General features: G+C 40.2%; 1 protein-coding gene and 1 non-coding gene across 2 annotated transcripts; one reads left to right on the top strand and one right to left on the bottom strand.

Annotated features, from left to right (window-relative positions):
* Positions 1–3,696: 3,696 nt before the first annotated feature.
* Positions 3,697–18,785, top strand: Myot (myotilin). Its single transcript, XM_055622942.1, has 9 exons — positions 3,697–4,049; positions 7,901–8,075; positions 8,894–8,995; positions 11,539–11,585; positions 12,120–12,252; positions 13,152–13,359; positions 16,469–16,634; positions 18,302–18,435; positions 18,613–18,785. The coding sequence occupies exons 1-9, from the start codon at positions 3,697–3,699 to the stop codon at positions 18,783–18,785; spliced, it is 1,491 nt and encodes a 496-aa protein (XP_055478917.1).
* Positions 18,786–23,298: 4,513 nt separating this feature from the next.
* On the bottom strand, positions 23,299–23,402 carry LOC129688230 (U6 spliceosomal RNA). The gene has a single exon (XR_008721885.1). It is a non-coding gene; the product is annotated as a U6 spliceosomal RNA (small nuclear RNA).
* Positions 23,403–26,856: the final 3,454 nt, after the last annotated feature.

Below are 26,856 nucleotides of genomic sequence, written 5' to 3' on the forward strand. Positions count from 1 at the left end.
GAAGGAAGGAAGGAAGGAAGGAAGGAAGGAAGGAAGGAAGGAAGGAAGGAAGGAAGGAAGGAAACTGTGTTCAGTGTAAAGTGAGATGGGACAAGAAAGCATTGACAGACTTAATCTTGTTTGATAGTTAAAGGGGTTTAAAAACTCTGAGAACAAGAATGCTAGGTCTCAGGGACATATGTTAGGCAGAGACAATAAACTTGCTAAACTAAATGACACTTTCCACCTGTCTGCCTTCGGGTCAGATGCCAGCATGACTCCAGTGTCTGGCTCGTGCCCTGACCACACCTCCTCCTGAAATGCACTGTTTGAATCAGACTCCATCCCCCTCTTACTAAGCAAGTGAAAAAAAGGAAGGTCTCAGATACAGGGCGACACACAAACAAGTGTGCAGTCTTCCCTACTCGTTCTCTCACCAGAGAAGAACAACTCGTCCTCAGTCTCCTTCCCTTTATCCTTATCTCCCCAGAGGGGGAGATTCTAAACTCCAACGTTAATACATGTAAAAATGAAGTTTTCTCCCACTTTCTCCCTTTTTCCAGGTTACCACCCTCACCCTATTTGAGCCTGCTAGCTTATGGTCAAAATTCATGTCTAAAATAAAGAGGCCAGCGAGACAAGCTCATGTAATCCCATTCCTGAAATATCACCAAGACATCTGAGATACTGTGTAGATTGTGGACTTTTACTTTGACAGGCCTGCATAGGTAGATGGACAGGAAGCACATCAGATGTCACTGTTCGGCAGCTGATAAAAGTCAGGGTGTGGTGACACTAGGCTCAGAGCCACATTAGCCTGAGCGAGGAGATGCAGCTCCCTTCTTTTCAGTAGTGGGTTGAGACAAGCTGGCCCTCTCTGAGCTAAGGGTAAGTCCCTTCTTTATTTGTGCTGTGGTTTGAGTTTTTGGTTTTTGTTTTTTGAATCGGGGGACTAAGTACAAAGGTGATATTCAGATTAAAAAGAAAGAAGGAAAGCTGACAGCTCCCATCTTATGATGGTGTCGCACAGTTTTAAAGAGAATGGGGCCTGTTCAGTCCACTGAAACTGGAGGCCTGTGCAGAAGACACAGGCAAAGATTTTTGGGACTTTATTTTAAAGCATTATTTTTCCTTGAAAATGTTCATTTGATCAGATTATAATTGTGACTCGGGACTGTGGCCGCAATCCAGTCTTTTGTGAAAGTCTATACTAGAGGGATCTGTAATGGTTAATATTAGTAAATATTAGCTATTAAATTAAAAATTCCTAAAGTATTATTTTTATAATATGAGATGACAGAATATTTTATTTATAGTCTTTAAAATTGACACATCATTATTAGGATAAAGAACACTGTTAGAATCTAAAATAGAGCTGAACTGTAGAATAGTCATGACAGAGGAGGAGTAGAGTTCTCTGGAGAAACACTACTCCATCAACACTGTGTAAACATCAGTAGGAAAGGCTGTGGTGACGAGAACAAAGGTTTTGAAACAGTGCGACTTTACCTGAGCTGTAAAAATACAATATTAAGTAAAGAGACAAATACCAAAATGCTTAAGACAGTTGACATTCTGAAAATGTCTTCAAAAAAAAATCCAGAAGCTCTTTTTGGAAAATATCTGCAGCCTGTGCCTGCAACTGATCACCTGCTGTTGGAAATGAGTCTGTATAGCTGTCCTGCCCAGTAAGGAAATTAAGAACCAACCTCTAGATTCAGCAAAGAGATCCATCACTATAAAACCAGCTATCTTAAAATAAAGCCTTTTTATCTCAGGAAACAACAGCTTCTTTTAAAAATGCCCTGCCCTCTCAAACTTTCTCTCTGACAATAAAAAGGCCTCATGTAGTTCATTTTTTACAACTCACTCTGGTTGCAAGCATTTGGGTTCATAAACTCGAAATGAGGAAATACATAACTTTTCAAGTGTTCTTTCTCAAATAGTGCCTTTTCCTATGCACGTTCCTTACAGCTTTGTTGTTGCTAATATTAATTTAACTCTAGCCAGCCAGGAAAACCTTAGAAAGAACTGCCTTGGTCTAGATGAATCATGAACAATATTTTCTTCCAGGTTGTAATGCAAATAGTTATATAGCACCCAGTTTCAATAGATAAACAATTTGGTAAACTTTGCAGCTAAACATTTGATTTATCAAGATTTAAGGGTTTCTCTACAGTGTGTGAAGCAAAATAATAGTTTTTTTAAGCTAACTCAACTGCTATTTTGAATTAAAAAGTGTATTTTACAGTAATTTGCAGGACTAGTTGCTCTGTGCAATGCTCTGGCCTTTATTTAACATAGGGATGGGAAAAATCAGAGGCAAAGATATCCCTTAGGGTGGATTTGAACAGCAACATGAGGAAAAATGGGGCCTGCTGTAGGGAGACAAAAAAGCCACTCACTCCAGAGAGAGTAATAGAAATAGCACCCATCTTTACTTTACTGTCAGGCCAGTTTCATGGTTGTTTTACTTATGTCTATACTTGCTGATTGTCATTTAAAATAATAAGAACTATAATTATTTCAATACTAGCCTAAACTACATATTAAACAAATAAGTTAAACTAGATAATTAAGAAACCACTAAGATCAATCACTAGAAAGTGATTGATAGTAAATATTATAAGAAAAATGACATCGCTTTGCAAATGCAATGTGTAATAAATATTATACACAGACAGACAAGCAAGCACGCAGTCAGCCCTTAATTACCATCTACCTTGGTAGTGTGATCAATACAGAATCAAGGGGAACAGAAGAGGCAGTGAACTGTGATAGTAAAGAAGAATTCAAAATTGGTCATAATGAATTGGATGTTCATCCTACTTTTTGAAACTGAGAAATGGGAAACAGACATTAAAGTAATGTTAATTGATATGCCAAACGGGGCATTAATCTACTCTGATGAGAAATGTGAAGAATGTGTCTTGAAGGACTTGACGCACATTAACCGCTATTGGTTTTAAAACTTTACATCTCTGAGGTTAAAGAACTCGCAGTGTCTGGATGAAATCTAATCATGAGGCGATAGAACTATCACATTGATTGGCATCACAAGAATTTCTTATCAAAAACAGCTCCTTGGAAAAATGTGTGGTTGTGTATCTTGAAACCTACACATAAAATGCTTTCATTCAGAGATGAGCACAGAGTCATGTCTACGTGATCTAAGTCGATGGCTCTCAACCTGTGGGTCGCGACCCCTTCTTAGGGGTTGAACGGCTCTTTCCCAGGGGTCACCTGAGACCATTAGAAAACACAGATATTTATATTATGATTCATAAAAGAAGCAAAATTACAGCTATGAAGTAGCAACGAAAATAATTTTATGAGGAACTGTATTAAAGGGTCGCAGCATTGGAAAGGCTGAGAACCAGTATTCTAAGGGAGCCACCTGGGCAAAGGCAGAGGTAAAGAGAAACGATAGAAGCCAGGAAAAATACCTTGAAGCAATCCTAAGGGCACAGAAGGTTTTGTTGACAATGTCAAATAAACAATATGGTTTAGATGAAACCTGTAATTATCATCCGCCTCCTTTCAGAAACAGTATACACACCAACGCCAGGAGTACAGTGTTCTCCTTATCTTGGCCAGGAGGACCAGACTAAGGCTGCTTGTGACTTGCTGCAACCTTCTGTAATTCTAGGCTTGCAACCCCACGGTCAGGACTCTACCCTCCCGGGAGCAAATCCGTCTTCCACATACCAGCTAAGCATGTTTAACTACGAACGTCCAAAACACTTCATTCAGTCCCAAAATCCATGTGGCTCCAGACTGCAGCCTCCAGGACCGGAAGTCTCCAGCTTCCCTAGCCAGACCAAACAGTCTTCCATCGTCATCCAGCCCCGCCAGTGCACGGAGCAGAGGTTTTCTGCCTCCTCCACAGTGAGCTCTCACATCACCGTGTCTTCCTCTGCTTACCCTGCTTCCCAGCAGTTTGCTGGCCCCAACCCAGGCCAAAAGGTTTCTGCTGCCTATAACCAGTCCCCAGCCAGCTTCCTCAGCTCCATATTACCGTCTCAACCTGATTACAGTAACAGTAAAATCCCGTCCGCCGTGGACTCCAAGTAAGTCAATCTGTGTATGCTGCACGTGCCGTGTGCTTTATCTGAGGGTGGGCTGCTCTTACCCTTTAGAATGTAAAACGGTAGAATGAGCTTCAGTCTCGTTGAGCCAGGATACCGACAGTAAGAACTCATCTAACGCGTTCCCCAGTGTCCAGGCTGGGTGCAACTCAAATTACCCATTATTCCCTCACAGTTGTGTCCCTATTATTTTCCGTCTTCAGAAAGAACGAAAAATGGACTTCTAACATACCAGGGAACCATGAACTTTCTGCTTAGCTCGAAGCTAAGTTCCTCTTACTGCAAATTTAATTCCTCTAAGGTCTGGCTTGGCTGGGATGCAGAGCACCTGTCTGCTCCTCTGTGGATAGGATTTCCTCCCTCATAAGCAAAGGCTATTAAGTTTCTTCTCGGTCATAGTCTTTTCTTCCTACCAGTTTCTCCCTCTAATCCTGACTATCCTCTTGGCTAATATAATTTAAAACTAACACTTTTTAAAAGTCTGGAACTAAGATGGTTGGTCACTTGTGTAAACCGTCCTTACTAGAATCAGATGGGAGGCCGAGATAGATGAAGTCTTGTGGCTTTAAGGTTTGTTTGGGTAAGTGAAGCTATAACTTGTTGAACTTTGTTGGATGATCTAAGCCAGGAACAAATACCTACAGCCTGAAGCAAGCGTGCACTATATTTCCACAGCAGAAGACTGTCCTGGAAGAAGCTGGCCTAGGAAGAACGCCATGTGGAGCTGAGTTTTTTTTTAAATCATGAACTGAATACTTTGCACTTATTTAAATTTAGGGCTATCGGTTTTCATAGTTCTTGGCTGGTGAGACTGTCAGAGATGAAATCAGAGGCATCTCAAGCATTGTCTGATGGACCACGTCTTCTCAGAGTCCTGCTGGAACTCTTGCTGATTCTTCTGTCTTCTCTAGAGATGTGTTTGATGTTGAGCAGACTATAGAGCAGTGCACTGAGTACAATATTAGCCTGTAGATAATATACAATATTACGCTATAGATAAGAACAGAGATCAAGTTCTGATACACATTCAGTCTACTTACATAAATGATCGGAGCGTTCAGCAAATAAGATGGTTGAGCTAGTTTTTTTTTCTGAAAATTACAGTTTTGGTTGAAATTCCAGAAAAGCAGCTGAACTGACCACAGCAACCCAGCTTGTAGTGGAACCTATTCCCTACTTTGAAAAATAAAAACCAGGATGCTCAAAAACATGTTGAAATTCTATAGATGTTAAACTGAATTATATATAATGGCTGATGGTCAATGGTTCCTGACTCAGAATATAACATTCCCATAGTTTTGACTTAATATTTCAAATGAACACCTTCCTCCCCTACTCCACACAAATTCCAGTTATATTCATTGCATACTTTGTAGCCATTTCTTGTTCACAATTATTAATATGATACTTCATGTAGCTTCTTAGTGCCTCCCAGTTTCTTATATCAGGACCTTAAATATGTAACCTACTCTGACTATAATTTTTCCCTAGTAAAGTCTTTCAATTTTATTGTAATTTTGCTTTGGGGAAAAAAAGTTATCAAACAAATATTCACAGTGCCTCAACCACATACCTAGCTTTGTGCAAAAAACTAAGAAGAGGAGAGGCAAAAATAGAGACTAAGAAGACAGTCCTGGGAGGTCTACAAACCAGAGATCAAAGGCCCAGCTTTAGCTGTTCCATTTTCAGCAACTGTTGATAACTCTTCTAATCTTGCCATTGCTACTTGATACCCATTCTGTCCAGCTGTGCTGGGTAGAAAGTCCTGGCCCTTTGAACATTTGTGCACAATTCTCATTGTTATGATGAGCTCAAGATTACTCTGTCTTCTAAAATAATACCTTGGCTTCTGACCTAAAGACACTCGAAAGTCTTATTTTGCTTCTCGGTGGTAGTTAGTTCTTAGGCAAAGTTTTAGCAGTGGATCAAACTACACAGTGGAAAGTGAGGGGAATTCTTTAATTCTGATTATTCCTTCCAAAGACCTTGCTGTGAGGCATTCAGCAAATAGCCTTCTTGGTAAACCACTTTTCTGAGCTTTAGCATATTTAGTGATGAGGATTGTCAGTGATTAAAGAAAAGGGCCTATAAAGCAGTGTGAAAACACAGCACTAGTTTATAAGAACAGGTTTGAGGTCTAGCACATATGTTATCTGATGTGCAGCCTGTAAGAATGTGTAGTGAACCAACTAACTGAGGCTTTCTTGTGGTTCTCACACTTGCTGTCATTCACAATTTATCAGGCTTTCTGGGAAATAAAATGATGAGAACGGAAATGGCTAATTCTAGTTCACTTAACCAAACAGATGGGACTCTAGAATTAAAAGTCATTATAGGCAATTACCATTGCATGCACTGCAGGAATATTAAAAGGCAAAGGAAATACTGTCACTTTCACCCAGGAATTTAATTGAGGAATGGAACTCACTATTTAGTTATATATTGATTTATTTGACTATTTACTTTTTTGAACAAATCAGACTTTAATTGAGAATTGATATAGACAACTGGAAAACCCAGATACCTAAATGTAAAGGGATAATTGGTATCATCAGTTTCTAAGACAGTATATATCTTGACTCCAAAAAAAATAAAAATCCATTCCCTCAGCTGACAGGCTCTCTCATACCTGTGCTTTATGTTGGTGGACATAAAGTGTCACAGTGATGAGTAACAGCACCTGTTATTCATCAGTCTGTTTACATTAGACCCTGGAATTATCACCAGGTCCCCCAGCCCACAACGTGGAGGCTCTGGTTCCACTCAGTCTTCATTTCCTCTGAAACCACTAGTACTTTTATGAATCTTGATTTCATTTGGATCTGGATGACTAGGGAACATTTATTATAATCAATACAAAATAATTAGATAGAGCAGGGGCCAGTTTTCCCCTATTAACTAGAATGGTGCAAATTTTCCCAGGTAGGTTCTAAATCAGAAAACTAAGTTAAAACAATGTAAAATATTAGGAAAAGTTTGAGCCACATAAACAGCTAGAAATAAGGGATCCCTTAATTGCTGCCCCTGCTCTTTACCAATGTCAATATGGAAACTTGGAGAAGCAGAATTTATATAAGAATTTGAACTCTTCAAATCATTTTTGGATTGGTCGTATTTTTTCCAAATTCTTTTTTATACTCTATCTTTCTCTAATTATCCCTTTCTTTTTTACTCCAAAAAAAAAAAGCAACTTAGCAATACTGAAGAAATCATCATTACATTAAAAGTTATTTGTATGTAGTGGCTTGGATCATGTTGAGTATAAAATTAACTGGAACTTGGTATTAATAAGAAAGCCAGAGATCCCATTGAGGGGTAGTAAAATATTCACAAAACATGGGTGGTATGCTGGTCAATTCTTCTCTAAAAAAAGAAGCCATGATTGGTGGCATTTACCAATTTCTCTAGCATAAAGACTTTCACACCATCACACCTAGCCCGGGATCACAGGTTGCTAGAAAGAGAATGTTTTAAAGTTAGCTCTCTCTTCTGCCCAGAAGAGGCAGCTGTAGCACCTACTGCCTGATATCCACTTCTCCACCACACAAGAAATTCAACACTAAGGTTAAAAGAACTCAAAAGTGCCCTTTAACCATCTCATTTTTTAGGCAAGTTTTTCTAGATATCCTTCTTGTGTCTAAATTCTTTCTCCCATTATGTAGGTCTCTCCTGCCAAGAAAGAAGCTAAGGTGGTAGCCATTTTTATATCCTTCTTGACTGTTATCAGGATCATTGCTGTTCTCAACAACACTAGAAATTCTAAGCAGTAGATTCAACGTATCTAAAGATGGCTTACAGAAATGACGTAAATTCTATCATTTTCTTTTTTAAAGCTATCAACAACCCTCAGTTAGCCAACCTGTGAATGCCATGCCATCCCAAACTACAAATGCTAAGCCTACTCCAAGGACTCCTGACCATGAAATCCAAGGATCAAAAGAAGCATTGATTCAAGATTTGGAGAGAAAGCTGAAATGCAAGGACACCCTTCTTCATAATGGAAATCAAGTGGGCAAACTATCTGTTTCTTACAAATGTCCAATTAAACTGAAAACCTGATTCCAATAAGAAAGTTCTAAGGCTGAGGATATAGCTCAGTGGTAGAGCACTTATCTAATGTAAGATTGATATCCAGCACAACTACACATACAAAAAAAACCCTTAATTCTGTCTCTCATAGATCTATGCCCATAAAAGCAGCAAGAAATAGGATTTGTTTTTTATTTTTAAAGGAACATTTGCTTGCAATTCCTTATTAGTCTTTTGGTTTTCAGTAGTAATTGGATGAAGCAAAAACAAAACAGGAACAAAAATCACCCTAGATAATACAATGAAAATTTTGTCTTACACATAATTCTCTCAAAAAACTCAAGGGGCTAAAACATTTCTGTTATTCTTGAAGTTGAAAGAGTGAAGGCAGGAGGATCAGGAGTTGAAAGTCAGCTTTCACTACATAGTGAGTTCAAAGCAAGTGTGTGCTCCATGAAATCTTGTCTCAATAAATTAATGGATAGATAGATAGATAGATAGATAGATAGATAGATAGATAGATAAGATTACCTTCACATAAAATGTCTGCTTACAAAGCAACTAATAGAAAATACTATCAAATCAATTTTTTGCACCTAGTGTACATTTTTATGGACAAATAAAAACAGCTGTAATTATTATATAAGCTCTTCAGATACAATTGAATTAGTCACTTGATTTTGAAGACAAGGCTCTTCGGTAATTGTGGAAGGTATGGTTCAAAACTTAGGGCTACAGTTTAGAGTAGTAGTTTTTAGAGGTGTTCCTATTCAAACGCCCCTGTCACTGTCCTCTAGAGACTGACCTATGAGGAGAAGATGGCCCGAAGGTTGTTAGGACCGCAGAATGCTGCTGCTGTGTTTCAGGCTCAAAACAGTGATGTCCAAGATTCTCCACAGGTAATTTAAAATGATTGATATGTAACAGTGGTCTTTGCTGTTTGTTTGTTTGTTTGTTTGTTTGTTTGTTGTGAGACAGGAACGTCAGCCCTAAAGCTGGGCTTAATTGTTCCCCCTTCCTCAGCTTGCTGAGGATCTGGGACAGAGCGGCACACAACTGTGGCCCTCTTGGGCACTTTTATTATTATTATTATTAAGCTGTTTGATATTTTAAACTGTATTTGTGACATATCTACTTCTTTTTGCGATGCTTCTGAGTTTAAACACACCTTTTACTGAACAAACTAATGAAATTATTCTATTGGGTAATATCTCTAAGATTAATGAAAGCTCGTTTCCCTCTCCCCCCCCCCACCAAAAAAAAGCACTAGCTTCAAAATACAGTGGAAACACACAGACTTGCACTTGACCAAATAATTATAACAGGTAACTTAACTCAAAGACACATGTCCAGTGAGAAAGGCAAACTGAAGGGCAGTTACACTTTCTGTCTCCCTCTCTAAACCGCCCTCTTAAATAGTCTACAAGGACATGAGCAACAGAGATGACGCTGGGATCTGTGTGACTCTAACCAAGCAAGTGAAAGACCTGTTTGAAAAAAAACTTCAAGTCTCTGAAGAAAGAAAGTGAAGAAGACATCAGAAGATGGAAAGATCTCCTGTGCTCATGGATCAGTAGGATTAACATAGTAAAAATGGCCATTCTGCCAAAAGCAATCTACAGATTCAATGCAATTTCTATCAAAATACCAACACAATTCTTTTCAGACCTTGAAAAAAAATTCTCAACTTCATATGGAAAAATGAAAAATTCAGAATCTCCAAAATGATCCTGTACAACAACAGATCATCTGGAGATATCTCCATCCCTGATCTCAAGCTGTTACTACAGAGCAATAGTAATAAAAACTGCATGGTATTGGCATATAAACAGAAAGGAGGATCAATGGAACTGAATAGAAGACCCACACTCCTATGGGTACTTGATTTTTGACAAAGAAGCCAAAACCATTCAGTGGAAAAAAAGACAGCATTTTCAACAAATGGTGCTGGTCCAACTGGATGTCAACACACAGAAAAAAATGAAAATAGAAAATAAATTTGAAATAAGCACAAAATGTATTTGTTTTTGTTAAGGGCAACTAGACCAACTAGAAAGGATGGAGCAGACTCTAATGGGAGTAAGAACTAGATCTTAGACACTGACCAGTTCATTCATTCATTCATTTATTCATTCATTGATTTTTCCACCCATTCAACAAATTTACATGGAGCATCTTCTGTGTTGAACTCTGGCCATGAACTCAGTTATAGCCAGAATAAGACAACTCTATCTTTACTGGTTGAAATTATTCAAAAAGTTACTTAATGCTTATGAGAGTGTTTAAAGGGAAGGTGGTAATGGCAGGACAAGAGGATGGCAGCAGAAACACAACGAAGCCAGAAAGGTTAAATCTTACTGTTTATACTCTCAAACAGTAATCCTAAGTAATAAGAAATGTTGTTCAATCACAGTGGAACTACAGACAAAATACACCTCTGCTATTTCTGAGCATATGTTAAAACTAAGTTTGTTTTAGAAAATAGTTATTTTGAAGATTTTGTGTTTTCTTATTAGGCTTGATATTTTTGCTAAAAAATAATAGGCTGTTTGCTGAATTGATATGTTGTTTTGACATTTCATTTAAGGAATCTTAAGACTAGCCCGAAATGTTTACTGTGTTTAAAAAGCCAAAATGCATTGGTTAAGGAGATTCATCCCCAAAATGTCTCGAACTCAGGTTTTCTGTGGCCCTGTACAGATATTCAAAGGTATTTGTGCTGAGTATATTTTCTCCTTCTTTCAGTCTCTCACTGTGCCAAGCACAGCAACATTTAGACAAGCAAACAGTAAATATATAATCGATTAATCCAGTTATAATGTTCAATTCCTAACATTGTTTTCAAATAGAAATAATTTTCTGGCACTCAATATGAATCATAAAAGGTAAATATCCTTTTATTAAGCAGGAACTAATTCATGTTTCAATTGTTTTTAGAGTTTTATCTGTATTTCCCATGGTGTCCAATGGGACTTTATACCATGAGCTAAAAGAAGAAGTATTTTCCAGTCTAATATGTGTTTACTGTTATTGGTGGAACTTGTCAGCAGTAGCTTGATACCCACTGCCTACTGCCAGCACAAGTGACCTCATGTCTATTCCTGCTTTGCTAAAGGACAACATGTACTGCCTGTCCTCATGTCAAACACATCAAAGGGACACATCATCCTTTATCATAAAACAGTTTTCTGAAGAGTAAGCTCCCCTGCCATTTGGGTCCAGCTGATTTTCATAAATCACACTCATGAGACCATCTTATTAACTCCGTGGGGTTCTTATTAAAGAAATAGGCAGTTAGTGTCCTATATCTTAAATGGTAGATATACAGAAACAGCCACAGCCCAACTAGAAACATTCCTCTCAGCTACCATTCCTCACTTCTGCTTCATCTGAAAGGACCGATTACGTGTTAACATTCTCATTTTGTTTTCATCTCAAGCAGCATAACCCGGAACACGCACGGCTCCAAGTTCCCACATCACAAGTAAGGTAATTTTTTGTTTAATTTGTAAAGAGAGATATATTTTGGAATCTAAAATGTTTTGCACTAAAAATATAACACATATATACAACCCTCTAGTTTATTATGCTCTTTCAAAACGCAGTGTGCATTTTCTAATATCAAAAATGATGATGAAAAAATTGTCAAATTTCAGAGCTACCTCAAAAGGAGTTAAAAAAACAAACATTTTAGTCATATAGTCAGTACCACATTTCCATGTTAAATAACTGTCAAAACACGGAAAACCCAGTATTGACTATTAGACACACATTGCTCAATATAAGGAATAATTTAAAAAGGAGAGGGTTGTTCAGTTTATACCAGATGTTTCTAAACTGATAAATTTCTGCCAGTAATCAAGTAAGCCACTGAATACATCACCCCTAATGCCTCTCTCCATTGTCACCATACCATCAGACCAAACCAAAGTCTCTGGGCTTTGTAACCTGATGGCTACCCTGTCTTGTGTGGACGGAAAAGGAAGAATGTCTCTGCACAATCATATTTAATATTTTTTTTAGAAGTAGATCATCCTCCAGAGCAGAGGCCAATGACCAGGATGCCATCCAGGAGAAGTTTTACCCGCCCCGCTTCATTCAAGTGCCAGAAAACATGTCTATCGAAGAGGGAAGGTTCTGCAGAATGGACTTCAAAGTAAGAGTTTTTAAATGCTAAGGATATATCAGCAATGGGGTACTAAGTTGGGGAAAATGTCCCTTTCCCCAAAGTTTTACAGATTGCCACACAGCTTGAAAAAACACTATGTACAATGAAAAGAAACACAAATTCTGAAGCTGAGTTGGCACACATTTGAACACTGGCTGCGCCACCTTCCACCTGTGTAAAATTTGACAAGGTATCTAACCTATGCTTCATCACCTCATCGGTGAAATGGGAATGACAAATAGTAGTCACGCCATAAAATTAGGGCGATTGCCTGAGTAAACAGATGTACTGGACACACACACACACACACACACACACACACACACACACGAGATAGGTGTCTCAAGTAGACTTGCACCCCTTACAGAAGAGACTGTCATGTTATTATTCTAAAGCTGAAAACTCTTCCTCCTGAAGTAATTTTCCAGATTCCTCATCAGTGAGAGTTGCTATTAGGGTTGAATGTCTTCACATGAAAACATTTAAAGAACTAACACTTATGTGAAAAATTGTAGCTCAAGAGTTGTTTTTTTAAAACTATTTGTTAACTTGAAAGCCCCACATACCTGCCTGTAGGACTTTGTTTGGTTTCACTCTTAGCTAGACTGGCTAGTCATCACTTCCATATTCTTTGTGGAACATAAATTATAAATTAATGTTCTAGATAAAGGAACCAAAAGAGGTACTAAAGAGCCTGAGGGCTGTATTTGAAAGAATTAGATGTAGTCTAAAAACAATACATTAATTTCAAGTCTATAATTTCACAATAAAAATTGACAATAAATATATTTGCAAATGCTTTGTAAATGTTTTGTATTCTCAACCGTAAATCTAGACTATGAAGCTGTGAAAATCATAAATAGAAAAATGCTGTGTTTTGTTTCTAGGTGAGTGGGCTGCCAGCCCCTGATGTGTCATGGTATCTAGATGGGAGACCAGTGCAGTCAGATGAACTGCACAAAATGATAGTGTCCGAGAAGGGTTTTCACTCCCTCATCTTTGAAGTGGTCAGAGCATCAGATGCAGGTTCATATGCGTGCGTGGCCAGGAACAGAGCTGGAGAAGCCACCTTCACGGTGAAACTGGATGTCCTGGGTAAGCCTCCAAAGAGATCCTTCAAATGCTACATGGCTGGAAAAAAAAAAGAGTATTATAAAAAAAAAGATTTTAAAAGGAAAACCTGGAGGACTTCATGCTTAAGGTTAACACCTATAGAATCTAGTGTGATGGCTGTTCATGCCTTCAACAACAAAAAGACGTTTAAGGAAAACAGTAAAATTCGAATGATGGCTTTACCTCTGGTTCTTTCCTGGAAAGGTAATAAGTCAGTGCTACAATTTTATATTGATTCAATCATTGGGAAGGGGTGAATAAGGGGCTTGCTTTACATATCCCAAGTCACAGTCCACTGAAGGGAACCAAGGCACCTGGGGGTAAGAACAGAAGCAGAATCCATGGAGGAAGCTGCTTCCTGGCTTGCTTCCTAGGGCTTGCTTATCCTGCTTCCTCTCTTTTAATTTGAGTTAAGATATAATTACGTTATTTCCCCCTTCCCTTTCCTTCCTCCAGCCCCTCTCATGCCCTCTCCTTCCAGTCCTTCCTTTGATCCTCTCAAATGTATGGCTTCTTTCTACGTTTATCAGAGATAGACAGACACATAGATACTCCGCTGAATCTGTTTAGCGTTGCTTCTTGGGTAAGATTTCAGAGCTGACCATTGGTATTTTATAACTGATTAGGGATCTCACCCCTTGAGACGACCAGGTCTCCCTCTCTGTTACCTGTAGCTCTTTGTCAAAGAATAGAGCTCTGTGAGATTTCCCTCTTTCGTCTTAGCACATTTCCTGGTATCCTCCTTGCTCAGGTCTTGTTTAGGCAGAAGTAATGTTAAGGTGTCATGGGTGAAGGTTCCCTATATTTCTAGCCCCGTGCTGTGAGGCACAATCCCACAGCAGACTTCCTCTTCCTAAGGGTCTTACAATCTTTCTGCCCCATTTTTAAAAATGTTTCCTGAGCTTTTGGTGCAGGAGCTGTGCTGTAGAACGATCTATCGAGGCTGCATACCTCACAGTCAGTTTTTCTCTGTACTTGACTAGGTGTATGCTTTAGTTATGATCTCACCCTACTGCAAAGAGAAGCTTCTTTGATGAGGGATGAGAGCTACACTTACCTATGGGTGTAAAGATAAGTATTTAGAACACAGTAAGGAAAGTATTTAGAACACAGTAAGGAATTGTGCTGGTCTAATAAAGTGAGAGCAGTAAATTCTCATTTTAAGCCTCCATGAATGCACTAGTCCCAGGTAGCTGGCTAGGTTTCCAGTACCAGGTGGGGTTCTCTTCCCGTTGAGTCGGCCTTAAGTCCAGAGAGCTGTTGGTCACTGCCAATGTCTGACTGCACCTTTCGGTATATCTTGTAGTGCTAGTCATTGTTCAGCAGAGCCAGGTAGAACTATCGAGTATTTCACCCTTTTGCCAGTATGTATTTCCCTTTGGTATTATGAAAGCTAGTCCTTGAAAGGAGACTTTCAATCACTTCAGTCAGCTATGTCCCCTCTCTGAGGGCCTTCCTCAGCCCCTCCCATAGTCTTTCCTTTTTTTCTTTCCTAGTTTCTGCAGTTGCTCCAAGTTATACCCACATCTTAAAATTTAGATCTAGGAATCATGTATGCGAAAGAACATACTAATTTTTTTTTCTTTCTGGGTCTGGGTTACCCCAAACAATAAATGTTTTAATTCCATCCATTTACTTGCAATGTCATTATTATTTTTCCTTTACCTGAATGTATATGTATACACTTTCATTGTCCGTTTGTCAGCTGAAGGGCATTTAGACTGTTTTCATTTCCTAGCTATTGTGAATAGAGCAGGCGTAAACATGGCTGAGGAAGAATCAGTAGGGAAAATATGATATAATTTTAGAGGGATCAAATAAGACAGTATAGGCATTTGTTGATATAGCTCGAACCAGAAACTTTAGTCTAATAATTTATCTTCTCTATAGTCGACAGTATGGCCATTCTGAATCATACTGATGTGAATTGTCACAGGCTCTCATAATGTAAATTCCTACTTGAAAAAAAAAAAATGAAGAGTAGGTAGGTGTTAATTTTTAGGAAAGTGGCATCCAGTTATAACTGCCCCCTACAAACAAAATCCCCATTTCTTTGGGAAAATAGAGTCTGACAAACTCTCACCTCACACTATGGCATCATAGCTCTATGAAAACTCATGTCCAAGTAATTTAAATATGTCATCCTTAATGCATTAAACTATGGTCTCACAAAAAAATATGTAATGAATTACTGTTTGTTATGTAAAAGTCTGGTTGGGTTAAAGGATGGATGGTGCTCTTAAGCTTAGTCTCAACGAAAGATCTTTAAGATCATAGTAGAGATGTAGGGACCTCAAGCAGAGCATCAGGGAGTGAGCTGGGGATAAAACATATATGTGCATGCACGCCCTGTACACACGCTTTTTATGCTATTAAGCTTTGAGTAAATCGTATTTGTGCCAGTGGGTTCATAATAATGTCTTATTCCAGCTGAGAGACACCTTGGCTGGAATCCATCCAGCATCTTCATGTCTCCTTTAGAAGAGCCAGGTTCAGTGTTCAGTCACCATTTCCCGTTTCCTCATGCTGTAGGTGATTGTGATAATTACTGACATCTGCATATTATTACGAAGCATCTGTTCTTTCATATTCTGACAGATCTGTCACTACAACCTGGAGTTTGATTTTGGTGGTTTTGGAGAGTGTAGTTAGCAATAGATAAAACTGAGGCCCAGAGAAAGTAAACAAAATTTTCCAATTTTACATGGCCCATGTAGATCTCATTCTGTAGGGTCAAGCCCACAGCCCTGCACATGCAGGACAAATCCTCCACTGCTAAGTTGCCTTCCCCCAATAGGGAGCTGAATCATACCTCTCTTCCATTCTTCCCATCATGCATGCTGCTTCCCTGTAGATGAAATGACTTATTTTTTAAATGAAAGATAGTTATAACATCAATAGCTCATTATATTCCGTTTTAAGAACTCCGAATATAATAAAATAATAATGTATGTTACAGTATTTTATCTAAGAGGAAAAAAGCTTCCAATCCTGATGTTGCTTTTTAAAGCCTTCATGTTAACATACAAATTTCATAATGGTATATAATTCGGCTTAATGTGATCTTTATTGATTTCTAACATATATTCAGCAAAAGAACATAAAAGAGCACCAATGTTTATCTACAAGCCACAGAGTAAAAAAGTTTTCGAAGGAGATTCAGTGAAGCTAGAATGCCAGATCTCAGCTATTCCTCCACCAAAGCTTTTCTGGAAAAGAAACAATGAAATGGTCCAGTTCAACACTGATCGGATAAGGTGAGATGAGACTTTCTTATTTGTTTGTTTTTCTTTTTTTTTTTGTTGTTGTTGTTGTTTTAGGTATAGAACAGTTCATTCATTTATATAAACAATAATCACTTGGTTACTTACAACTAGGCATTATAATAATTGGAGAATTCAAAATCACTAACATTAATGTTTTGAGTGCTAATAAGTATTGATCAGATAAATGCCAAACACTAAAGCATGCTGGGTTTTAAAATACAATTACATTTATTTTGGAACAATTCCATAAATTTAAAAATTTTATGTACACATTGTTTTACAATCGCTATATAAAAAGAATGAGATTTTCTACATGTGTACATATTCAACTAAAGCAACATTTATTTGATTTTGGAGTACATTTGTCTTTTTCCCTTTTTTCTTTTTTTTAAATTTATTATTATTATTATTACAATTTATTCACTTTGTATCCCAGCTGAAGCCCCCTCCCTCATCTCCTCTCATCCCCACCCTCCCTCACTTCCCCCATGTCCTCCCCTAGTCCACTGATAGGGGAGGCCCTCCTCCCCTACAATCTGACCCTAGCATGAGCCTCATCAGGACTGCTTGTATCCTTTTTCTCTGTGGCCTACTTAGGCCACCTCACTAGCGGGAGGTGATCAAAGAGCCATCCACTGAGTCTATGTCAGAGACTGCTCCTGCTCCCCTTACTAGGAAACCCATATGGAGATTGAGCTGCCTATGGGCTACATCTGAGCCGGGGGTCTAGATCCTCTTCATGCATGGTCCTTGGGTGATTCATCAGTCTCTGCAGGTACCCCTGAGCCCAGATTTTTTGGTTCTGTTGGTCTCTTTCTGGAGTGCCCACCCCCTCCAGGTCTTTCTATCTCCCTCTTCTTCCATAAGATTCCCAGCACTCTGCCCAAAGCTTGGCTATGAGTATCAGCATCTGTTTCAATATGCTGATGAGCAGAGTCTTTCAGAGGCCCTCTATGGAAGACTCCTGTCCTGTTTCCTGTCTTTTCCTACTTTCTATGTCTATGTTTGTTTGTTTTTCATCACAGGGTTTTTCTGGGCCGCCTTGACTGTCTTAGACTCACTTTTGTAATCTAGGCTGACCTCACAAAGATCCGCCCGCTTCTGCCTCCCCTGACTGTTGGGATTAAAAGCATGGGCCCCCATGCCCAGCTGAGATGATATTTTCTTAACTGGTGTGTACACGGGTTGGATGAATCTAGTTATACATTTTACACACATTATAAATACATACAAAATTATTATCTTGGGTTGTCTGTTCTTATAAATACATATTTAAGTCAGATTCAAGTAATCCTGAAAATAAGACATAATAGTCTAAAATTCATCTTTTGTTGACAATGAAGAACCATGGCTACAAAAAATAAATGACATAAAAAGATTAAAAAGGAACTTCTGGGGACAGCAGCAGGAGAAAGGGTGTATGAGTCTCCTAGAGATCCAGCCTAGGATCTTGTGCATGCTAGAGAAATTCTCTACTAGGTTAAACCTCCACTCATAGGTGGGATATCTAACTTTAAAAAAAAAAAAATCAGTAACCACTTGACATTGATTAGACACAGTCTTGGAATTTTTCACAGCCTTTCCTTATCAGTTAGATTCTATAAGGCAGCCATACCACTTAATTCCTGTACCTTAGTTTTTTGTCTGTTGCTTTCCAGCTTATATCAAGATAATGCCGGAAGAGTAACTCTGCTGATAAAAGATGTAAACAAGAAAGACGCTGGCTGGTATACAGTGTCAGCAGTCAACGAGGCTGGTGTGGCCTCATGTAACACGAGATTAGACGTCACAGGTATGTCACAGAGCAGCCCAGTTTAACCAGAGAGCTGAGAAACATGAGGCTCAAGCCTTCTGTGGCCCGTGGGGAACTTTTCTCTATAATCATTTCTCCACCATATCTGTCAGGGGCTACGAAGGTCAGCTGGTATATTTTAAACCACTTTTCTGAATTAATTTCTATTCCTTTCAGCCCGTCCAAACCAAACGCTCCCAGCTCCCAAGCAGCTGCGTGTTCGACCAACGTTCAGCAAATATTTAGCACTAAATGGGAAAGGTTTGAATGTGAAGCAAGCTTTTAACCCTGAAGGAGAGTTTCAGCGCCTGGCAGCTCAATCTGGACTCTATGAAAGTGAAGAACTTTGATCATTTTGCCCACTGTGGAAAGCACAACTTCACTTTTACCAAGATATCTGATGACATTGTGAGAAAAAAAAAATCCATGGCTGTATTAACAGATTGTGGCTTTACTTAGGTCATATAACTAACACACACGTAGAACGATATTTATCCTCCGACTCCAGCGTAGCCTGTCTCCTCCTCTGACCTGAGAAGCAGAATGAAACTGAGCGTATGGGTTTGCATTGTAAGAGAATGTCCTAAGATACAGTGTCTAAACGTTAAGCCTTGCACATTTATACAACCACCAGTTGTGAACCAGAAACATTTTAAACACCGCTAATGCTTGCAGTAATGTTTGTGGGTGCTGCCTAGCGTGCAAAATGCCTACCTGTTTTCTCTCATAGGAATACTAACAAGGTATGAGTTACCTATCTGAGTGTTCCACAGGTTCACGTCAAAGGGAGAATAAAATTCGAATAGTTAAACAGGCTTGTCTCATCTTCACAAGAGTCTAGAACATTCTTCCCAGTCAAACTTGTGGTTTTCAAGTGTGACACACCACTCAGAGAAACCTGTGAATAACAAATTTCAAGACACAGGAGGATTGTTCCTGAGGAGTGTGTGAAGCTCACAGCTCAGGCAATTCCTTCTGAAAATGACTTACACTTCAAAGGCAACCACAGTGACATCAGCTATAGCCCCCAATTTGTGATTTATGTTGCCCAGAAAGAACTAATTCAGTGGAACAAGCGCCATCTCTAAAGACCCATCTCTAAGCATTGTGTATCTAATGGAAATTTCAAGACTGTTGGGATGTTTTGCCTCTCATGTTTCCCATATGAAGTAACTTGCTGTGGTAGACAGTCCAATTTTGTGACACCACCACCCCCCCCCCGAGTGCGCTAGCGCAGGACGATACAAATCCTTTCACAAAACTATCTTAAGCTACAACAATGGCCTTTTCTTTGCCGTGGGTCACTAGTCCACTGGCCGTGGGCTTTGCACAGTCTCCTCTATTCCTTTGATGAAAGATAGATTTTGACCTTTGCTAGCGTGTGGCCTACTTTTGCTTTACATCTGCACATAAACAGCATTTCTCCACACCACTCTCCACTTCTTTCAGAGCAGTCACAAAAGAGGCTTTGTGCTTGCTTTCAGAAGAGCTCAGCGGCATTCTTTGTAGGCTAACCTAGAGAACTTTGGACAGAATTCCACTTTAGTTTCCTTCTTTACAGCCGTAAGAATCCCTCCTGTCCTCCATCCTGGTGGGTTTGGGCTTCTTTAATTCACAACCATTATTATTATTATTATTATTATTATTATTATTATTATTATTATTATGGCCCTGTTCTATAGTGTATTTGCAAAGCTTCTGGTTGGTCTGGGCCCCTAAAGACCACTGTCAACTACTGCAATGGCCTCTGCTCATATAACCACTTCCAATTTTTAGTGTATTTATAGATGGGGGCACAGGCATGGACAACTTAACAGGAGCTGGTTCTCTCTTCCTCCCATGTAAGTTCCAGAGATGTAACTCAGGTTGTCAGGTTTAGTGGCAAGCGTCTTAACCTGTTGAGCTATCTTGATTCCCAGCAACAACTCCTAAAAAAAAACAACCAGTTGTTGAAAGTAACAGGGACAGCAACGCATGTGGGCTGTGACTTTCAGTAAATTATTTAACCTCTTAGCACTTTCCTCAGGCTCTGGCTGAAAGTGAAATTAAACATACTTTAAATGTTAACAGTACTCGAGAAAGAGAAGACAGTTAAAATTAATTCTTATGACGTTCAAAGCCCAAACTTAGAAGCTGATGTCCAGATGAAGAGGCAAACCACCCTTGCATGACTCCTACATTCCCCCAGCATTCATTTTGTTAGGTCATGAGTCTGCCAGGAAAAGGAATCAGCTAGAATGTGTTTCCTAAACGAACTGGAGAGTTTACTTGGGCATCTCCAAGCTTCACCAGGCCCTTCTCTTCCTGGAGGATAGAGACCCTTTTTTTTCTGTTCTTACCCTCATCTGCTTCATAAGATCTGTTTGCAGAAGATTCTGAAATGCACTCATAAAGTGTGACCTTAGCCAAGGGCATTTGTATAGAATGAGGAAACAAACTTTAAAGCAAAGTTAGGGCTGGAATGATGACGTAGGGATCAGTCTCCAGACTTACCAAATAAATGAAAAGAAAAAAAAAGTAATTACATTTTCTTTTTAAAAAAATAATTTATTTATTTTTATTATATGTGCATTGGTGTTTTGTCTGCATGTATGATTGTATGAGGGTGTTGGATTCCCTAGAACTGTAGTTACAGACAGTTATGAGCCGCCATGTGGGTCCTGGGATTTGAACCCCAGTTGTCTGGCAGAGCAGGCAGTGGTTTTTATTTTTAAGAAAGATTTATTTATTTATTATGTATACAGTGTTCTGTCTGCATGCCAGAAGAAGGCAGCAGATCTCATTGTAGATGGTTGGGAGCCACCATGTGGTTGCTGGGAATTGCCCTTTGGGCCTCTGGAAGAGCAGCTGGTGCTCTTTACCTCTGAGCCATCTCTCCAGCCCTCAGTCAGTGATCTTAACCCCTGAGCCATATCTTCAGCTCCAGTAATTACAGTTTCTATATATTTTATTTCCTGAGTAAAATGCTGTTCCTTAATTAGAGGTAAACTATATATTATATTTCTTTATAGCATTTGCTTCTGACTACTGTAGTTTGTATATCTCCTCAGAGTTTATGGCTTAGAAACTTGGCCCCCAATGCAGTAGTGTTGATAGGAAGGTCTTTAGGGAGGGACTGGGTGGTTGGGAGCTATTTGGCATTATCGAACCTACAGGTATGCAGACTCAGTACTTGTAAATACATATCCTAGGGAAGCTCTTTGAGTAAGAACATTCTACAACCTGCCTGACAGAGGTAAAGATCTAAAGAGACACGTGAGTCTCTCAGTCTATCGGACTGTTGAAATAGCCTGCCCCACAGAAATGAGAATTCCCCCAGGAATTTCACTCTGAGAAAAGAAGGCCCCAGCTAGCAGGGAAGCTTGTCAGCCAGAAAGAGATTTCACACAGGTGTACAAACTGGTCACCTTACAGTAAGAGTCTGAAGCCCAGATTCTGACAGTAGTGGGGACCATACCTTGACCGGGACTGCTTAGGTGTGCATAACCTTGGTCTACTATTTAAACTTCAGTTTCACTTCAGAACCCCAAAAATGGAGTTGAGAGGGTCACTGAATCTCTTTGTCCCTCTTTCCAATGAGGCCAATTTGAATAAAAATCTCCTTTTCTGCTCTCTGCTAATACTTTGGCTCTTTTAATTCAGTTGTTGAGGGTGGTGCCTGGACCTGACAAGGGACACAGATCATGAACACCAAATTTAACAGTAATTCCTTGCAGCATTTAAAAATATATTTATTTATTTATTTATTTATTTATTTATTTATTTATTTATTTATTATTGCTACATCATTCTGCCTGCTTGTGTGCCTGCAGACCAGAAGAGAGGAGCACCAGATCTCCTTATAGATGACTATGAGCCACCGTATGTTTTCTGGGATTTGAACTCAGAACCTTTGAAAGAACAGCCAGTGTTCATCTTTCCAGCCTGTTGCAGCATATTTTTTAAAGATGTATTTATTTATGTATATGAGATATCTTATGTACATGCTCCATCTGCACGTGCACCTGCATGCTAGAAGAGGGCATCAGATCACACTACAGGTGGTTGTGAGCCACCATGTGGTTGCTGAGAATGAACTCAAGACCTCTGGAAGAGCAGCTAGTGCTCTTAACTGCTGAGTCATCTTTTCAACCCCGCAGCATTTTTTTTTGTTTGTTTGTTTTAAAACCTGGGAAAAGCTGAATGTAATTTAAGTCTGCATCAATAGGAAAAAGAACTTGCCGGTATTAACTTTTAAGTAGCAGTTAAAATAAATGGCTAAGAGTACAGTATAAATCAGGTAGATTATAAATTTATAAATATGTTTGAAGAGAAAGGGATTTATACAATGATGAGTAGAGGAAAATAGCATTTAAATCCTGGGCCAGGGAGACAGCTCCATAGATAACGTCCTCAGTCCTCCATTCCTTGATGGGTAGAGACTGGAGCAGGGCCAGAGCACCCACAAAGTGCCAAACGGGGATGTGCTGTGTGACAGACTTGTTCTGGGGTTACATAACACATATTTCGACTCATCGCAGAAAAGGAGCCCCTGGCAGACCAAAGTAAAGTTTGCATCAATGTCCAATTTGGTGAGACTAGTGAATTTTTTATGGGGTTATCAACAGGAGTTTGCGGGGAGGCTTACTTACGAAGGGCAGGGATGACTCCTGTGTCACCAGAAAACCCACCCCAACCTACATGATGACTCCCCCAAGCTGCAACCCTGGAGCTTTCCCTACAGCTCGGAGGCAGCTCTTCAGCTGGAACGTCTCTGGCTAACTGTTTTTCACCATTTGGCTGTTCAGAATATCCACACCAGCAACTGCTTACTCTTCATTATACTGTTGAGAGGGGTCTTCACGAATCTTCCAAGTTGCTTTTTTAATCATGGAATGCTTAATAAATTTGCGCGTCATTCTTGCCCGGGGCCATGCCCTTCTTCTCTGTACCCTTCTGATTTTAGTATAAGCTCGGCAGAAGTGAGCACTCTTCCAAGTTTTTGTTCTCTGCACCGGTGGCTTTTTTGTGACTTCTCCTTCCCTTTAAGAGGAATGTTTCAATACGGAAAAGGGGTTGCAATTCAGAAGAACAAGCCATACAGCAGCACAGAAGCCCACCCGTAATGCCAGAACTTGGGAGTTGGAAACAGGATTCCTGTAACATGCTGGTTAACCAGAGTATCACATGGAGACCCTGTCTCAATAGATGAAGATGAGCATGATCAAGGAAGACATCTGACATCAACCTCTGACCTCCCATATACTTGCACACTCAGTGTGCACCCACACATGTGAACACATATACATGTACACACACACGCATATATATACACACACCATACACATACATGTCCAAAAAAATGAGTGTTATACACATTCCTGACAAGCCATATACTGATATGGTAAAAAAAAAAAAATTAAAAGATACTTGAGAATTAGATGCAATAGTTTATAGAATGCTTGATCAAGAAACGGAGAGAGGATTAACTAATATTTTTTTAAAGTACATTATGGTGTTCTAATGGAATGGGGAGCATATTTTATAAATGCTAAGGCTAAATTTATACAGGTCTATGAAAATAGTCTGAAGTCTTTAGAATGGCATGCATAGATGAATGGTATTATTTTTATTGACAGGACTGGGACAGTTCCATAAACAAAACAATGATCTATTTTATTTAGGAAGGCTGGCACATGTTGGTTTACCTGGGTTACTCTTTGTTCTTGTTGTATGTAAAACGACCCAGGTCAGGTTTGCATGGCTTAGAAGTCAACTGTTGAACATTATTGAATGTCACATTTTCAAGTTACTATAAAATGTTCAAAATGAATTGAAAGCATCTTCTATAGTTTCTAAGAACTTAAAATATAATACTATAAGTAAAACCAACAGGGAAGAATAGAGAGGGAGGGGCCAAGATGGTGGCACCTGGAGAACACCATGTCTGAGAAGTGGGACAACACACTCCGTGCAGTGACCAGGAGACTGAACTCTGGGCCCTAAAACAACAGCGATCGATCGTGTTTCCCAGGTGAGGGGAGGCTCCCACGGTGTGGGAATCGGTCGGGTCCACTCTCGGCTGCCCAGCCAGAACCCGGAAGAGAACCCAGCAACTCGGGCTTTGGGTCTCCGGGCTGGTGCTGCAAGCCTGCTTGTCCCGATCAATTTCCCAGGCTGATTGATGGGCACAAGGGTGCCTGAGGCTGGGAGTTCCAGTCGAAAAAAAACCCCACGGGGAAGCAAAGTTACCAGACTGGTCACTGGTCACCCAGTCTTTCCCTGGAAGGTCTCTCCGACCGTGGCGGGTACGTGCCGCCATCACAATTGAGCTCCCACCACGCACAGATTTCAGCTGCGCGCCCAGTTCAAAATCCCTACTCCCTCTTGGGAGGAGGCAGGAGGCATCCAGCAGAATCTGCCACAGACCACATTGTCTGTACCCCAACCCGAGATCGGGGCTGAGAAAACCCAATCCTTTTGGGCACTCCCCCAAACGCCGCCATAACCCTGCCGCAGCAGAGCAGAAGGATAAAGAGGCGCACAGCGGCTTCACAGTGCTGGAACTCCAGTGCTGCCGGCCACTCCTAGCAAACAAACTACAGCTCGGGATCTGGGACTGTGGTCATTCTACACGTCCTGAGATTATCCAGGGTCCAGCACAATAAGGTCTAGCAGCAGGTTCTATCACCGGCGCCCCCCCCCCCCCCCCCGCCGACCCCTGGCAGAGAAACGCCGGCTCAGGGCTCAGGATCCGACTGAGAAGCCCCAACCCCTGCTGGCACTCCCCTGAGAGCACCTCCATAAGCTTGTCCTAGCAGAGGAGAAGGTCAGAGGGGAAGGACAGAGAGGCAGCCTGCCAAGGACACAGCACCCTCTCTCCAGCTCACCCAGCGGCCCCTAGCAGAGAAACCCAAGCTCTGGATCTGAGGACACTCAACCCTACCTGGCACTCTCTTGGGATCAGCAAACACAGATTTTACCGCTAGGCTGCTTCTGGCAGAGAGATCTGGGCCCGGGATCTAGGATTGAGTACACTCATCCTAACTCTTTCCCGCGCCACCCAGGGACCAGTCAACATAACCCCTCCTGGCAGAGGGAAAGGACAAAGAGGCAGCACACAGGAAAGGTGGACACCGAGTCCTGCGGCCACAGTGTCACAGAGCTGACTGTTAGCCTACCCGTGCACTTCCGCAGCAGGACCAAAACAGAGAGTAGTGAGCAAGGGGAACCCCTGTGCATTCCAACTGGTCCTGCAAGAGAGTGAGTGAGCCTTCTAGGGAGAGATTGCCCCAGACCCAGGGCCTCTCCACAGAAGCAACCAGACAAGATCCCTGCCACCCATAACCCTAGTGTGGTCATCATAGGGATTCTTGGGATAGCGACCCCAACATTGAAGCCTCTGCCTTGCGGGTCCACCAGGGTAATCCAGGCAAACAATCCCTGGATCTCAGACAGAACTGAGTAATAGTGGCTTGCAGGCCACTGCAATAGTCAGAGAATCTGCGCATGCACACTGCGCCCGCTAAAAGCACATGCGAATAGCGCCAGCGTCACATTCCTTACTTAGGCAAAACTGAAAACACACTGCACACTCCCAAAGCAGTGAACCTCTCTCATCTTCCTGAAAAAACAGTCCAGAAAATAGAAAGAGAGGATCATAGCCCAAACTACAATCTCGAGGAACAATCAGTGAGGATTATAAATAACCAGATGGCTAGAGGCAGACGTAAGAACACTCCCAACAAACATCAGGACATAATAACTTCACCAGCAACCCCACAAAACAATGGACACTTCAATTCACTAGATATACAAGAAAACGACCTCAAAACTATGTTTCTCCAGCTATTAGAGGCCCATAAAGATGAAATGAACAAAGCCCTCAGAGAAGTAACCAAAGAAATCGAGACTAACCAAGAGGAAACAAATCGTGCTCTCAGAGAAATGACCAGGAAAATTGAGGCAAACAGAGAAGAAATGCACAAAGCTCTCAAAGAAATATCCACACAAATGAAGGCAAATAAAGAAGAAATAAACAAAGCTCTCATAGAAATATAGGCAATTATACCCAAAGAAGTAGAGGCACAATTAGTGATACATAGAGAGGAAACGGACAAAAAAATAGAAGCTATCATTGAAAAGCAGGAGTCCACATTCAAACAGATGAAGGAAATGGTGCAAGACATGAAAACAGAATTAGAATCAATAAAGAAAACACAAATAGAGAAAAACCAGGAGCTGGAGAACATAGAGAAAAGATCAGGAACTACAAAGAAAAGCATCACCAACAGAATACAAGAGATGGAAGAAAGAATCTCAGGAGCCAAAGATACACTTGCGGAATTTGATATGTCTCTCAAAGAAAAAATAAAATCAGAAAAGTTCCAAACACAAAACATCCAAGAAATCATGGACACCATAAAAAGACAAAACCTAAGA

This window comes from Psammomys obesus, unplaced genomic scaffold (genome assembly GCF_907164565.1).
Source record: "Psammomys obesus unplaced genomic scaffold, mPsaObe1.curated_primary_1811, whole genome shotgun sequence".
Lineage (NCBI taxonomy): Eukaryota > Metazoa > Chordata > Mammalia > Rodentia > Muridae > Psammomys > Psammomys obesus.

Excerpts from the sequence above, each read along its gene's own strand:
- Myot (XM_055622942.1), top strand. The coding sequence starts at position 3,697 with ATGTTTAACTACGAACGTCCAAAACACTTCATTCAGTCCCAAAATCCA. Across the intron at positions 4,050-7,900 it reads CCGTCCGCCGTGGACTCCAA|CTATCAACAACCCTCAGTTA; the intron begins GTAAGTCAATCT and ends TCTTTTTTAAAG. Across the intron at positions 8,996-11,538 it reads ATGTCCAAGATTCTCCACAG|CATAACCCGGAACACGCACG; the intron begins GTAATTTAAAAT and ends CATCTCAAGCAG.